We start from the raw sequence: 14899 nt of genomic DNA on the forward strand, positions 1-14899 counted from the left end.
AGAGTACTTCTTGATGATGTCAATAATGTACTATGCCTCCTGCATGAAAATGAAAATGGATGGATGGAAAGTCTTAATAACAACTGTATAATTTGGTACCAAGAAATGTAGTCTAGTTCATAGTTTGGCCCCCAGGCGGTTGGCTTGTCTTTGTGCTTCTGTTGTGATTTCGCTATGGAAATGTGTTCTTTTTCGGTCTTCTCATCACATGAGGATAAGCTTGAGGCTCAAGGTCATCATAATGACAAGAATTAAAGTTAAAGCAAAAACACTTTCCAGGCAATAAAATTCTGCCTTGGTGAGTTTTGAATAACACTTAACAGTGAGGTGATAAATGTATTAAAATGTTTATTATCACAAGGTCACACCATATTTCACACACTAATCAGTCTGATGAAAAATAATCAACACATTGTTGAATTACTTTGACTATGTCAAACTAAGTGTTAGTATAAATGTTGCATCTCATTATATAGTTCAGGTAAAGCCACTACATATGTACCTGAATACTTTGCTAATTGAAGTATTATGTGAATAATGTTCTAATATATGTATGATTACGAGCCGGATTGTACTAAAATTATGTGAACATACCACAGACAACTTAACCTTATTGGGCATCAGATATTTACGGCAAGACGTCAAAAGACACAAAAAATGTATAAATACTATGAAATATAAAAATAAACTAGTTTTTCGATTCAGATATAGTGTGCACAACGGCAAAGTAAATGTAAAATAAATGTCTTGTGCAAACCCCAAGGTGAATGATGTCATTGATCGGATCGGCAAATTACAGTATGACATTCACTCCGATCAGCCCATCAGCAAAGATGCCTATTATTGCTCGATTCTGATGAAGCCGATAAAAGCGGTGTAAAGTTTTATTTTAATGTTGGTGGTACTTAGGGAGTTACTGTAAGTATTTTTGAGGTGGTATGTGCAGTAAAACACTGAGAAACACTGTCATAGGCTCCAGCACTTCTGCGACCTTTGTCAGGATAAGCGTCTTGGAAAACGGATGGATGGATGATTCAAAGTTATTTTAGCTCAGAAACATGTTTTTGCAATGTAAGAGGAAGTTGTAGTATGCAGGAAAAACCCACACATGCACAGGGAGAACAGCAAAAGCCACAGAGGAAGGAGCCTGGATTTCAAACCCCAATTTTAGAAGTGTGATACCAATGTACTAACCACTTGGTAACCATGCTGTCCTATTAAACATTGTAATGGTCAGTCAGGTAGTTCTTTTTTAAATTCCAATGATTAAAAATTAAGAATGCAGTGACTCCAAAAGTCATCAACTTCTTATAATGTGTCTAAGGCTTGTCTCTGCTTCATCAATAAATGGTGCTAAATACTTGCCAGGAACATGTAATTCGCAACAAACAAGTTGTATTATGATGAAAAAAATAATCGAATCTCACATAAACTTAACAATTCACATTATATATCAAGCAAAAAAATAAAGATTTTGAGGCTAAATGTGTGTTCCCCACAACACTGGAATTATCACGGAAAATATAACGAAAGCATGTCTTACCCTTCTTGATAAAGTTCATCTTAGATACAAAAATCTGCAGGGAGTCTACTGTCTAGTGATCAACAAAAACAAGCCAAAGAACTCAGCTTGTTGTCTGTCACAGTTCTTCTGGTTAATTTTGCTTTATCATATGATCTCAATAAAGTCCAATCTTGTGTTTAATACCACTGCTGACTGACGCTGGTGGCTTAGTATTAAAATAACTGAGGGAAGGAACTCAGAAGTGTAGTATTGTATCTTATCCATCCCATGTTTTGTTGTTTTGCTTCACTTTGCGCAGAAGAGCTAGAACAGTTAAAAGCCCAGCTGTCAGGTTGCGTTTAGCTCCATAAAATCTCCGTCCTTTGACCTGGCCTGACAACCCATGTGCAAGAATTTGTCTCAATAATGTAGTCCGCTCGCGTGCGCCACATCCACAGCAACACATCTACTTCGGTGCAGCATCTCTAAGGAGGAAACGCCTTATCGTGCTTTGCCATTGTCTCATTTCTCTCTCTCGATAAGATCATCTGAGAAAGGAAGAGCTACTAAAGCACACGCACAAACATTCAATATAATGTAGTGGGCCTGTTTTTGTATGAATTGTATGCATGTCGTTTTTGGGGGGCATTTATCACTTTTTTTGTCCTAAGGGTCATTTCAAAACTAAATGAATGAAAATCTACACAAAAACAACATAGATCTAGAACAGAATTTCTTTCAGACCAAAAATGACAAAATACAGTCTTTACACTTGTAACTGATTTTATGAGCTGAACCTTGTGAGAAAATGATCGAGGAACACATCAGAAAATAGCGGTGAGAATTGCTGATTAATTTCACACTTCCACTGATTGTTTCAATACATGAAAATTCTGCAATAACTGAAAACAATCTATATAATCAATCGATATAATCTAGGTCTATGACACATAATGATAGTCTCTACGTAACTGAGGAAGGAAACATTTTTAGAAAAAGGCTTTTTGCATGTATAGTTAGATCTTAAATGCTTGGGTTTCTTTCCAAGGTTCGTGTGGGTATGGATGGAAATTATGTTGTGCACTGAGAAAAAGCACCATTTTTGTTATAATTTTGCTATATTTAAAACTACTATGAATAGGCCTCCTATTCTGTCCAGTCCTCAACTCTAGAAATAAGTCAATCCAGTTATTCAAGTCAAATAGAAAACATATTTGTTGATTAAAAAAAAAAAACGATTTAAAAGCAAATAGTATTTTTTTTACAAAAACACAACTCCGCAGACAGTGATATTAATTTACCATCAGAAATCCAAATCTATTGTACTGTACGTACAGTGGCAGAGGATATCACTGATGTTAATGTATTAGTGCTGTATGTGACGTGACAAGTGTAATATCGATACTTTGGTCTACATCCATCAGACAAATAATTTGGAAACAAAAACACCAAGATGGGTGCTTCTTTGTCGCATGATTTCTTACACTATTTCAGTGATTAAACTATGCTTATTCCACACTGATTACCTCCACACAGCAATTGAACAAATCCACTCAGATTGTCAAATTAATCTCATCATTTAACCAAACCACTAAAAGTCACCCTATGACGTCACGTTTGAAATATTCTCACCTTTCCACAGCACAAATAAGGACATTATCAGGCAGGGCAGAGAAACAGAAGTGGGGGCTATAGGAGGTGGCTCGCCGCTCGAGTGGGTGGGACACGCTGACATTTATCGCGCTGTCAAGCCGCATTCCGACAACATTTTACAGCTTCAACACCCCTTACCTTTGTATTTCTCCAAAACGTCCTCATAAGCCTGGAGGTATTCCTTTTCGTCTGAGAAAACATATCCCTGCGCGGCGTGCTGAGCCATAACACGGCCTCCCCCCACACTGGAGCCCCACCAGCGGCGGCCAGAGACACAGCATGTACGAGCGTGTGTATGCGTGTGTATGTGGAGGCTCCTGAAGAGTGATCCGCGCTGTTGCTGCACTGAAGAAAACGCCCTACATCCCTCCCTTGCGTGCACCCGGTCCAATAAAAGCAACTTCCTGTCGGGACTTGACTGGATTGATAGGGAGCAAGAGGGCGGTTCCGCAAGCGCTGTAAGAAGTGTCGCTCCAGCATTTCAGCTTGTCTAATACGGACTCCCCCTTTTTTTTTTAAACTGTCAAAATCTTACGCAAACTTTGCACTTCGGGAAACGCAGTCCAAAAGAGACACGAACCCATGAATCCTTGAGCAAATTGAGATAACACCAATATTACTATATGACGCTTTCATAGCGTCCAGTAGAGGCGCTGTCCCTGACCCGGTTTCACACCAAACAAACCTTAGTTTTGTCTGTTAACCAAGAAATTACAGCTAGAAAAAAAAAGTCATAATGGATGGACGGACAGACAGGTCATACCTCAAGATTTTTAACATCCAAAAACCCTCACACACGTGTTCTTGCTGTCCACACAGTGTGTGACTTAATAAGTTTACCATGTATGATTATAGCCCTCGGCAAATTTGTGAGACCAGTGAGGAAAGATTTCACCTCAAATACCCCGCACCAATGAATGATTGATCACTGTAATGTTTTACAGACACCGGATAACTTTGATCGTGGGGGCCCAGTTATTGCTTTAAATCACCGTTCCATATGATTTATTTTGGCATGACTTTTGAACAATTCTGTGGAAGGTAAAGTGATGGGATAAGTTTGATGTAGAATAATTTAGGAGCCCTGATCTCAACCTAAATTTAGGTATATTAGGATCAAGAACAAGAGAGATTGGAAACTAGCTTTCATTCAGTTATCTATCTATCTATCTATCTATCTATCTATCTATCTATCTATCTATCTATCTATCTATCTATCTATCTATCTATCTATCTATCTATCTATCTATCTATCTATCTATCTATCTATCTATCTATCTATCTATCTATCTATCTATCTATCTATCTATCTATCTATCTATCTATCTATCTATCTATCTAATGTGGACATTTGTCTATACTCCTGATCCAAAATGCCATCACACACGCCACAGCCACCGGGGTGTGTCAGGCGACCAAAAAAAAATGCTCCTCATCAAGATGTCACAACGAAGCCCGACGTTGCTCTCTCACCTGCGATCCTGAGCACCGCTCTCTCTGCCGGATCCAGCACGGAGCCCCCCTGGATCTTCCTCTTGGACCTTTCGTGTCTGGGCAGGTTCCATGGCAGAGTGTCGCCAGGTGCCGGAGATGCCGCCCCAGATTTGACGCTGTAATCTTCCTCTTCGGATAAATCCGCGGAGGAAGACATGGAGTGGAGGGAAGCGTTCCTCGAACTGGAGCTCTAAGACAAAAGAAGATCCAAATAATGAAATAAATCGTCATTTTTAAATGAAACACGTTCAAATAAAACGGTGGATGAGATTTTTTCTAAATAAATAAAAAGAACAGTAGGCATGTCTATTTCGTCTCGCGATTGGGGTCGATGTGCGTAAAGTAAGCACATTTTCACAAAAGATAGCGGTAAATAAAGGCATCGTGAAGTCAATAGTGTCTAGCTCCCCCGCCAGGTCAACGTCAAGACTTACCACGCTATACATCATCGGAAGGATCTCCCCCAGAAAAACAATCCTATTTGCGTGTTATTAGCTTCTTTCACCGGTCAATCCCACATTCCGTGCCTCCACGCAGTGCCACGCCCTTGTAGGGATGCTCCGGGCGGCTCACGATTTGAGCTCATTTAGCAAAGGATGCGAGGTGATGTCAGAGCTCCAGAATGAGCCGAGGGTGTGCTGGTGATGGTGATGGCGAAACGTGTGCTGTCGAGGGAGGCAGGCAGGCAGGATGACTGGCTGTGACGAGAGTGCAGGCTGGTGCGTGTGTTTCATCGCGTCATGCGCGCCTGCCAACCAACCGGGCTGCAGCCAACAGCGACCCGCAAAGGTGCTGGCAGGATACAAACACATTAAGGGCTAGGACGACAAGATCACTAGGGGGCTCCCGCTGACTGGCTATAATGTATACAACATAAGGTGGCACCATTGAGGGGGATTTGGACACAGTTAAAAGGCTTTGATCAATCTGTGCAAGCAGGTCCCATATAGGCCAGAAATAACATCTACCTCTCGCAAACACACGAAAAAAAACTCACACTCGGGGAAAAAAATACTCACTTTCACACCCTGAAAAAAAAAACTCTCAAAACAAAATAGCTTAGTTACACACATACTCATAACCCATCTCATACAATGAAATGTTAAAAAAATACACAATTCCTGGGGTACACAAGTATGTTATGTATAATTTTTCTCCGGCAAGTGATCCCTTGGCCCCCAAAATTTTGAGAATCTCTGCTGATGAGTCCAAAGAAAAATAAGTATTTGGGGGGGAAAAATAGCCTTTACAAATACAAAGAATACTTGCGTTTATAATTGCCGTCTCAAAATACTGTTTGTAATATTCTGGTTGCCTCATGCATGCCTGGTGATGTATTATTTTTTAGTTTTATACAACTGGAAACACAGAGGCCCTGTAGCTCAGTGGTTAGAGCACTGGTTTGATAAACCAGGGGTTGTGGGTTCGTATCCCACTGGGGCCTCCACTCCCTGAGAAGGGTTGCGTCAGGAAGGGCATCCGGCGTAAAAATTGTGCCAAACATATGTGCGTTCATCTGAGATGACACGCTGTGGCGACCCCGAAAGGGACAAGCCGAACGAAACTTACTATACAACTGGAAACACATAGTAATAAGAGTTTCATTTGATTGTATTGAGCAAATGTATCTAATTATAGTGTGAGGTTGATGAAATACAAGTATGTGATGCTGTCCTGTAGAGGTACAGGCAATACTATTTCTCAAAGTGGTTGTACAGACATTTGTGTAGGTATCATAAAAGGTATCTTTGATCAATTACATGGATAGAGATAGGGATATTGAGCAACTGAGCAAATACTCTGCTGCTAGGTCAAGGGTGGGGGTCCATAAAGTAGCATTACATGGTTTTGGGGGGGATACAGACAATCACAAATATAATACAGAAAGATGATTATGATGTTTTCACCAGGGTACGATAAACAAGACAGGCTGGGTTATTTTAAGGCTGGAGTTAAACATGGAAAAGAATTTGCAAACTGCGCATTTATTGCAGTAAGAAAATGAATTCTAATTTAAGAAATCAAATGCACGAAACTGTTCTTAGGTCACTCACACTGCTAATAATAGAAACCGCTTCATCTTTTGTCCATGTTTCATCACACTACAATGTGACAAGCCGCATTTCATCATATTATTCTGTGTATTCATAATTCTTCTTAGAAAGGGACTGATGGATACCTTTGTGGGAAAAATAAGATTACGACACAAAAAGTTAAGCACCATGGGGGAAAAAAAGTCTATAGTGTATTGTGAGTCAGCCTTAACTGTTCTCCTTTTTACATAAGAAGCAATCTGGACAGGGATAAGAATAGCTGACAGATTAGAGCCCATCCCATGTTTTTTAATTCAAGGCTTATCCCTATCTTACAAGGGGTATGCCATTCTTAGCACCAGTCTTAATAAAGATGCTGCAACTATCGACAAAATTCTCTTGTGAAATATAGTCTTTATAATGTAAAACATTGCAAGAATTGCACTTGCCAGGAAAGGTCAACTACAACACAGAGTTGGACACATTTGTATTTTCAAAAAGCGATGCCTTTATACATCTGTGTGCAAAGCACATCATTTTTATGTATTCATGAGTGATCTGAGCATACAAAAAAAAAAACAATCACTAATAAATAGAATCAGTGAATTTGTTCAACTCTCTCATCAATGTCTATCTGGGCACCAGAATATAACGCAACTCACTGGACGACACGCCACAAGTTTTTGTGAAATGCACCAGTAAAAGCATAAAATGAAAAAAAATATTAAAAAAACGTTTATCACCGACACAATAGACAAGGAAACATTGTAATTTCAACCGTTAAGTATACCCGTACAGAGAAAGCTAATGTTAATCTATTGATTAATCAACAAATGGTTGTGTGAGAGTTTCATTCTCTCTAATTCCAAAAGATTTAGAGGTGAGGAAGAACTTGACCTGATCCAAAATGAACTCTAACTCTGACCTCACAATTGTTCTTCTAGGTCGGTGCTAAAATGAGCACAACTCACTGAATTATTCCATCTGGAATTATTTATTATTTGTGAAATGTATAGTAAGATGTCCAAATACTTGTGTCCACTGTAGTGCAGATCTCACTGTGAGTGCAATGGAAAAAAAATGTCTCAAGTCATCATGATAGCTTTCATATGCTAGCCGCATTATTGCAGAACAACTAATGGAGGCAGGAAGTTGCTACACAAGCGTAGAGATCGATGAGATCATTTCTCACATCGCACTGGGTCCAAATATGAGGGCCAGATCGTTTCTAGCTGGAGACATGACGAATACGAAAGGGAATGCATACAGGATACTTAATATTCTGCGTGACACATTACACATCATTTGTGTGTGTGATACAGTCTTTGTCTAAAACAAAACCATCTACATATTAGAAATGTGTTCACCAGAAAAACTGTAACCGATAACGTTCCAAATTGTTCCGCTCTCCCTCAACAAATTAGGATGAATGCGAATGCTTTTTAGGTCACGTTAAACTCTTGAGATCCCACACATCTGAAACTGAGGGGGGAGGGAGGCACACTCTTATTATGAAGTTACAGCTGACATCAGAGTGAATAAATGAATGAAGACATCAAATTAATGTTTTGGATTCCAACACACATCAGTACACTACAAAGCTAGTCCATCTTTCCAAATTAAATGTTAATGAATGAAAACTCCTGAATTGTGCAAAGAATTCTAAAGAATATTTTCTCAGATAAAGCAATATTAGACTTCACTAGCTAATGTTTTCAATGAATTCTCACTTGTATTAGCTTAGCATATTTTACCTACAGTAAATGACACCCTATTTTCATACACTAAACCAATATATAAATCCTGTTAAACTGCATTTAAAGACTTGTGTGATCATTTTATTTGTAAAGTACATTTGAAACGTCTGTTCAAATGAGAGGTGTTTGAGAGCTCTGAGATCGACTGACTCAGGTCAAATAGTGGAGCGCAGAGCCAAAGCAAACATGGTGAAGAAGCATCTAGCTATTATACTGCACATAAATGGAATAAGTTGTCAACAGAGGTGAGGTCAGCCCCAAGTGTGAATGTTTTTAAATCCAGGTTGAAAACTCTTCTTTTTTTTCTCATGCTTTTTAGAATATATATCCACTTTTTGATGATATTACTTGCACTGTATGCAGTTTTAATTGTCTTTTTTAAAATATTTTGTTTGTCACTTTTATTGTTTTTATGCCGTTTAAATGTTTTATCTCTTTGTTTTCAAATACCTTTAATCATGTCAAGCACATTGAGTTACCTTGTGTATGAAATGGACTATACAAATAAATTTGCTTTGCGATATTGAAAAAAATGAAACCAAGATAAATCATTCAAAAACATTTGCACCATTTCGTCACTATTTCATCCGTACAAGTCAACTGGATATTTTTTTTTCAATAAAGCTTTTTCAGAGGGTAAGTAAAAAAAAAAACAATTTAGCTAATACAGTTACTTAAGCGTCCACACCCTCTTAGAACAAGAGGTGGTCAGAATTAACCAATAACATTAAAACTTATGCTAAATGGGAGTCAGCAAACAGTTGTCAACATTTTAAGTGTCTCTGATGAACCCCAAATGAAGTTTAGTTCCTGCGATTAGCTGGCAAACAGTTCAGGGTGTACTGCCAAAGATAACTAGGATAGGCTCCAGCACGCCTGTGACCCTTGTGAGGATAACCGTGTCTGAAAATGGATGAATGGATGAAGTTTAGCTCTTCTAGAAGGCTTATTCACCCATTTTTGGTCACATCTTATGGCAAAAGGTATGGCCCACAGAGCACTTCCACATTGTTCAAAGGAAGAATACCAAATCATTAAACATATCATGGAACAGATGAAGACAGTTATCACGAGTGGACAAAATGTCACAATGCCCTCCAAAATGAATGAAATAATGGGATTTTTTTTTTCAGGAAGGCTGTTCAGAGGCCAACAGCAACATTGAAGGAGCTGCATGAATTTCTGGAAATATTGGCAGTTTAGTATATGTGACAACAATATCCAATCTTAAAATGAAGCGAACCTTTCCTTGTAAGGAATAAGATCCAAGCCTGGCTACATTTTGCAAAAACATGCTTAAAATCTCATGAACAGATGTTGGAAAATGTATTCATAAAATGCTAAATATATGCTTGGCCCAAATACAACACTGCTCATCAAAAGCATGTCATACACAAAGTGGTTGAAGTACGAGTAAGTATTTAACACATCACCATTTTTCTCACTTAATACACTATTTCCCAAAGTGCTATTGAAATGAATATTTTACCAGATATTGGAACAACTCAAGTAATTTATCCATCCAAAAATACAGTAGAACAAATCAGCTTGGAAATTAACTTGTGTATAGTAATGTGAAATGACACAGGAGAAAAGTATTGAAGTTGTCAACTTGTGTTGACGTAATATTTTGTACAAAAGGCTTTATTTGCAATGACAGCTTCAAGATGCCTCCTGTTTGGAGAAACTACTCGCATGCATTACTCTGGTGTGATTTTGGCCCATTCCTCCACACAAGCAGTCTTCAAATCTTGGTTCCGTAGGGTTATATAGACCTTGCGTTTCAGTTCCTTCCATAGCTTTTCAATTAAATGAAAGTCAGGTGAATGGCTGGGCTGTTCAAGCGGCTTTAGTTTATTTTATTTTTAGACCAATTGAGTTTCCTTGGCAGTATGTTTTGGATCATTACCCTGGTGTTATGATGATGATAGTCCACCCTCGTTTCATTTTCCTCATCCTCGTAAAGGGGAGCAGATTTTTGTCAAGAATGTTTCAGTACTGTATATTTGACCACTGATCCTTTCTTCAATTATGTGAAGTTTGCCAGTACCATTTGTTGAAATCAGTCCAACATTATCATGTCCCCACCTCCAAACACTTCACTCTTGCTTTGGTGATTGTAGGGTACCGTGCAATGCCCCTTCTCTTCCAAACATGGTGTGCATGTTGGCCTCCAAAGAGTTCAATTTTGCTCTCATCCGACTAGTTTAGTCTTTCAATATTTAAATGGCTTGTCCAAAGTTTTTTCTGCAAACTTTAAACATGCTTTTTTCATGGTTTGTTTTCAGCAATGGAATCTTGCGTGGCGAGCATGCACACAGGGCACAGCGGCAGAGTACATTATTCACTGTTTTCCTTGTGTCAACTCCCTGCTAATACCAGGTCTATTTGATGCTCTCCACATGTGGTCCTTGGCTCTTGGACAACTCTTCTGATTATTCTTTGCACTCCTCTGTTACAAATATTGCAAGGAGCACCTGATGGAGGCAAATTTATGGTGGTATGATTGGCTTTCCACGTACGTATTATGGCCCCAACCGTGCTCACTGGAACATTCCAAAACTTATATATGCACCTGTAACCAAGGCAATGTTTTCCAACAATTAGTTTGCGATGGTCTTAAAAAAGCTCTTTGCGCTTACCTATCATGAAGTATGTTTTGAATCACGCCGCAATGAGACCTTTTTGTTAGCCAACAATTAGGACCGAACCAGGGGCCTGTTTTGTTGATTGTTGATAGATTTTAGGTTTTCCATGCCTTTTTGGATCTCCTTTTCTTCATGGTTTTAATACTTCTTCCCTGTGTGATACCCCATTTTTACACACAACTTAATACCTGAGCTCATTCATTCATATTGAATCCAAGGATTGCTTGGATTGTTCCCAATATCTGCACACATTTTTAGGACAATAGCACCTTTGGAAGACTATTTAGTGAGAAAAATGGTCACATGTTAAATGCTCATTTCAGCCGTTATGGAATAAAACATGGTGGCTGCAAAACCTTCTTCAGTTATGTGGGGGGTCTTCAGTTGGAATCACGAACAGTTTAAAATAATAATAAGTGTTAGCACAAAACCTACACTTTATTTAGGATTTATCAAGGGCATTTTTAATAATTGCAAGTGTGTGCTGACTCTCACTTAACATGAATTTGAATGTTATTGGTTAATTATTAACAAAGCAACTTTCCTAGTTGTGAGGGGGTGTGCACAATTTTGAAACCACCTTATCCTAATTGTTTATTTTTAATTCTATTATCCTTTTTTTTTCAAATGAGTTTCACAGTTTAAAAGTCACATCACTCAAGAGTTAAGAGTTTTCAAATGATTTATCATGGTCTCACATGTGAAAGGGGTCTGTAGATGTTTATGTCCACTGCATTAGCAGCTAAAGTGGGTACCTACAGTTTTGCGTGTCGGGGTGACTTGCACAGTCTGGTAAAACTCCGGCAGAACTCGCTTCTTCACTTTGCGCTTCCTGAGAATCGATGAGGAATCCGGCTCATTGCCAGCGACCACGATCAAATTGGACTTTTCCTCTGTCACCCGAGCATGTGAGCTTCTCCTGGAGTGGCGTGGACTGTGTCTGAACCCCTGAGAAAAATAAGAAGACAATTACAATAACACCAGAGTAAAATAAAAATGTCCACAAAATCAGTTCCATTCGTTTGGAAGATAACTCATAAAGGGTTTTAATATTCTTTTCTCTTCTCATCATCTCTAATCGTTTGACGTTTCATATTGGTAATTCAAATGATAACACTAAAAAAAGTAAGTTTCTTTTGGCGTCGCCACAAGAACATATATGTTTGGCACAATTTTTACACCGGGCAACCCTGCTCGGTGAGTGGAGGACCCAGTGGGATATGAACACACAACCACTGTTTTACCAAACGAGTGCTCTAACCACTGAGCTACGGGGCCTCCAAATGATAACACTAATATAAATGAAATACTGTTACTACTAGGCCTATCACAACTACTCGGACTAGTATTAGTAAATGATTTTTTTCTTATCATCTTTTCTTATTTTAAGTTTCACATTGGTAATTCAATTTATAAAACTAAAAGAATTGTGAAATACTACCATTATTACTACTACTATTATGATTATTACTATTAATATTAGTAGTAGTGACAACATGAGTAACAGTAAATGTTTCTCCTTATCATCTTTTATTATTTTAAGTTGAAGTAATTAAAATCATAAAACTAAAATAAATGTGAAATTCTACTAGTACTATTACAACTACTAATAATAATTCACAGAACCTTCAAATGTTACATATTTCCAATTTTTGTGTTGTATCACAATGTGTAGTATGTGAAGTTTGACAGATGTATACTTTTATTTTATTGTGCCACAACTAAATATAAACATTCTCCCAAATTCAGAAATGTGGAAAACTACAGAGAGAGACACCCACAAAGAACCTATCTTTAACGACATTTATTTTAAAATAAGGTTTCACCAATTATGAGCGGTTTCTTGGTTTTCTTTTGAAAACCCAAGTCCCTTAACCGGAAGCAGAAAAATCGAGTGTACTTGACTCATTACAAAGGAAAAATAGCGTACAGTAATTATTTTTTAAAAATATGTGCTTAGTCCTTCTCACTTGGACCAAATATCATATATTATCTACTCTGCATATTGTTAAGGAGAACTCGTAAACCTGTTTGAAACGAAACTGCAAAATCACCCACATTATTGACGACACATGCGCACTGCGCACTTGCTTGTCCATAAATAGCAATGCGGTCTTTTAATTAAGTAAAATAAATGTTTTAGTCAGAATGAGTTTCATGTTTTTTGGAGTAATAAAAAACAAAAGACTGCGTTATGTAATAAATTCTCAAAATTATAAAAGATGATGCGGTTGATGACAATCACGATGACGTGTCAAACTTATAATGACAAAAGTTCATCCTACCTCTGATCGAAAATGATGCGTTCGGAGGCCCACTACGGAATAGATCAGACAAGTTAGCCTTTCATCACATTCAACATGCATCGTACAAACGTACATCAAACGTCTCGTGCGAAAGAACTTGCATCCTTGACATCTTATTGGCGCACATGCATGAACGCCTCAATGGTTGCTCGCATCTCCAAATAGCTTATTATTGTACGGAGAAGCCATGACAACATGAGACGTGATGACACGAGCTATTCTCCGGGACTCACCGCGGCTCTTGGAGCGCCCTGACAGCACTGATTTGATGGGCTGCTTCCCCCGAGCGACACTGCGCTGCCAGCTGCAAAAAAACAAGATAGTGGCAACGGTCCCGAGCAAAAGCAACAGCAAAACCAGCGCGCACTGAAGACTGAGGGGCCTGAGGAGGACCAGAAACACGGCAGCGATCATCATCAAGCTGAGACGAGGCTGCCCAAAGCCGCTACACTCACTCCTCCTCCTCCTCCTCCTCCTCTCTCTCCTCCGCTTCCTTTACTCCCCCCAAGCCCAGAAAAGAGGAGACGCACTGGGGCTCGCCAATCATTGCCCCGCACCGGCCACTCGTGGGGGGAAAATAAGATCCAGAGCCGTGGCTAGTCAGACCGTTATGTTGTGAGTGAGTCAGCAGCAAGTCTCTCTTATTTATTTATTTCTTTATTTATTTCTCACAGGGCGCAGGGAGAGAGTCAGCACATATTCACCCGAGCCCTTTGCAATAATCTGCTGCAGAGATTCCCAAAAAGGATCAAGGTTTGGGAACTCTCGAGAAAGCCAGAGAGTGGTTTATATAATCACAGGCTGACGTGGGTTTTTTTCCCTCCCACCGAGTCTCTTGCACGTTTACAAGAGCATCCTTTTCTATGTTTTTAAATCGAGCGTTTGGATCGGGGTGGAGGTATTATGCTCACACTTTCAGGATCAAGCAAAAACACTCCCATCACATGTCAGACTGATGCAACACGGATTATGTAATTTTTGGAGTTATAGGGGTGGAGGAACAAATGTTTATTAAGAGCATCTGGAGGTTAAACACGGTACAGTTTGTTATATATATATATATATATATATATATATATATATATATATATATGTGTGTGTGTGTGGTGTGTGTGTGTGTGTGCGTGCGTGCGTGCGTGTGCGTGCACGTGCGTGTGTGTGTGTATGTACAGTATATATATAAAACAGTTCCTTAGAGATTTGATGTCTTTCTAATAGAACATATATCAAATGCTCTTATGTGGATGATCAATATTGGAACTTGGACAGAGTTCTCATCGTTCTGGCTCTACGCACCACCACGATGGATTTGAACCGAAAACGAGTAAAATGTGCTGTAAACTGTAGACTTCCAGCTTTCAATTTGAGGATACTGGCATCCAAATCAGGTGAACGGTGTAGGAAATACAGTACAACAGTTTGTATTCATCCTTCCCACTTTTTAAGGGACCAAAAGTAATGGGATGAATGAACAAGCATAAATGAAACTTTCAGCTTTTAATGT

General features: G+C 38.9%; 1 protein-coding gene across 1 annotated transcript in view; it reads right to left on the bottom strand.

Moving 5' to 3' along the window:
- dst (dystonin) overlaps nucleotides 1–14368 on the bottom strand; it is a 124148-nt gene extending 109780 nt beyond the window's left edge. The window contains exons 1-4 of the mRNA XM_061837214.1: nucleotides 13629–14368; nucleotides 13375–13406; nucleotides 11849–12037; nucleotides 4631–4841 (exon numbers count right to left, since the gene is read on the bottom strand). Of these exons, the coding sequence (XP_061693198.1) occupies nucleotides 4631–4841; nucleotides 11849–12037; nucleotides 13375–13406; nucleotides 13629–13812 (616 nt within the window). The 5' untranslated portion in view covers nucleotides 13813–14368. The remainder of the gene's footprint in view (nucleotides 1–4630; nucleotides 4842–11848; nucleotides 12038–13374; nucleotides 13407–13628) is intronic.
- Nucleotides 14369–14899: the final 531 nt, after the last annotated feature.

The sequence above is a fragment of the Syngnathoides biaculeatus genome, chromosome 12, assembly GCF_019802595.1.
Source record: "Syngnathoides biaculeatus isolate LvHL_M chromosome 12, ASM1980259v1, whole genome shotgun sequence".
NCBI classification, from domain to species: Eukaryota; Metazoa; Chordata; class Actinopteri; order Syngnathiformes; family Syngnathidae; genus Syngnathoides; species Syngnathoides biaculeatus.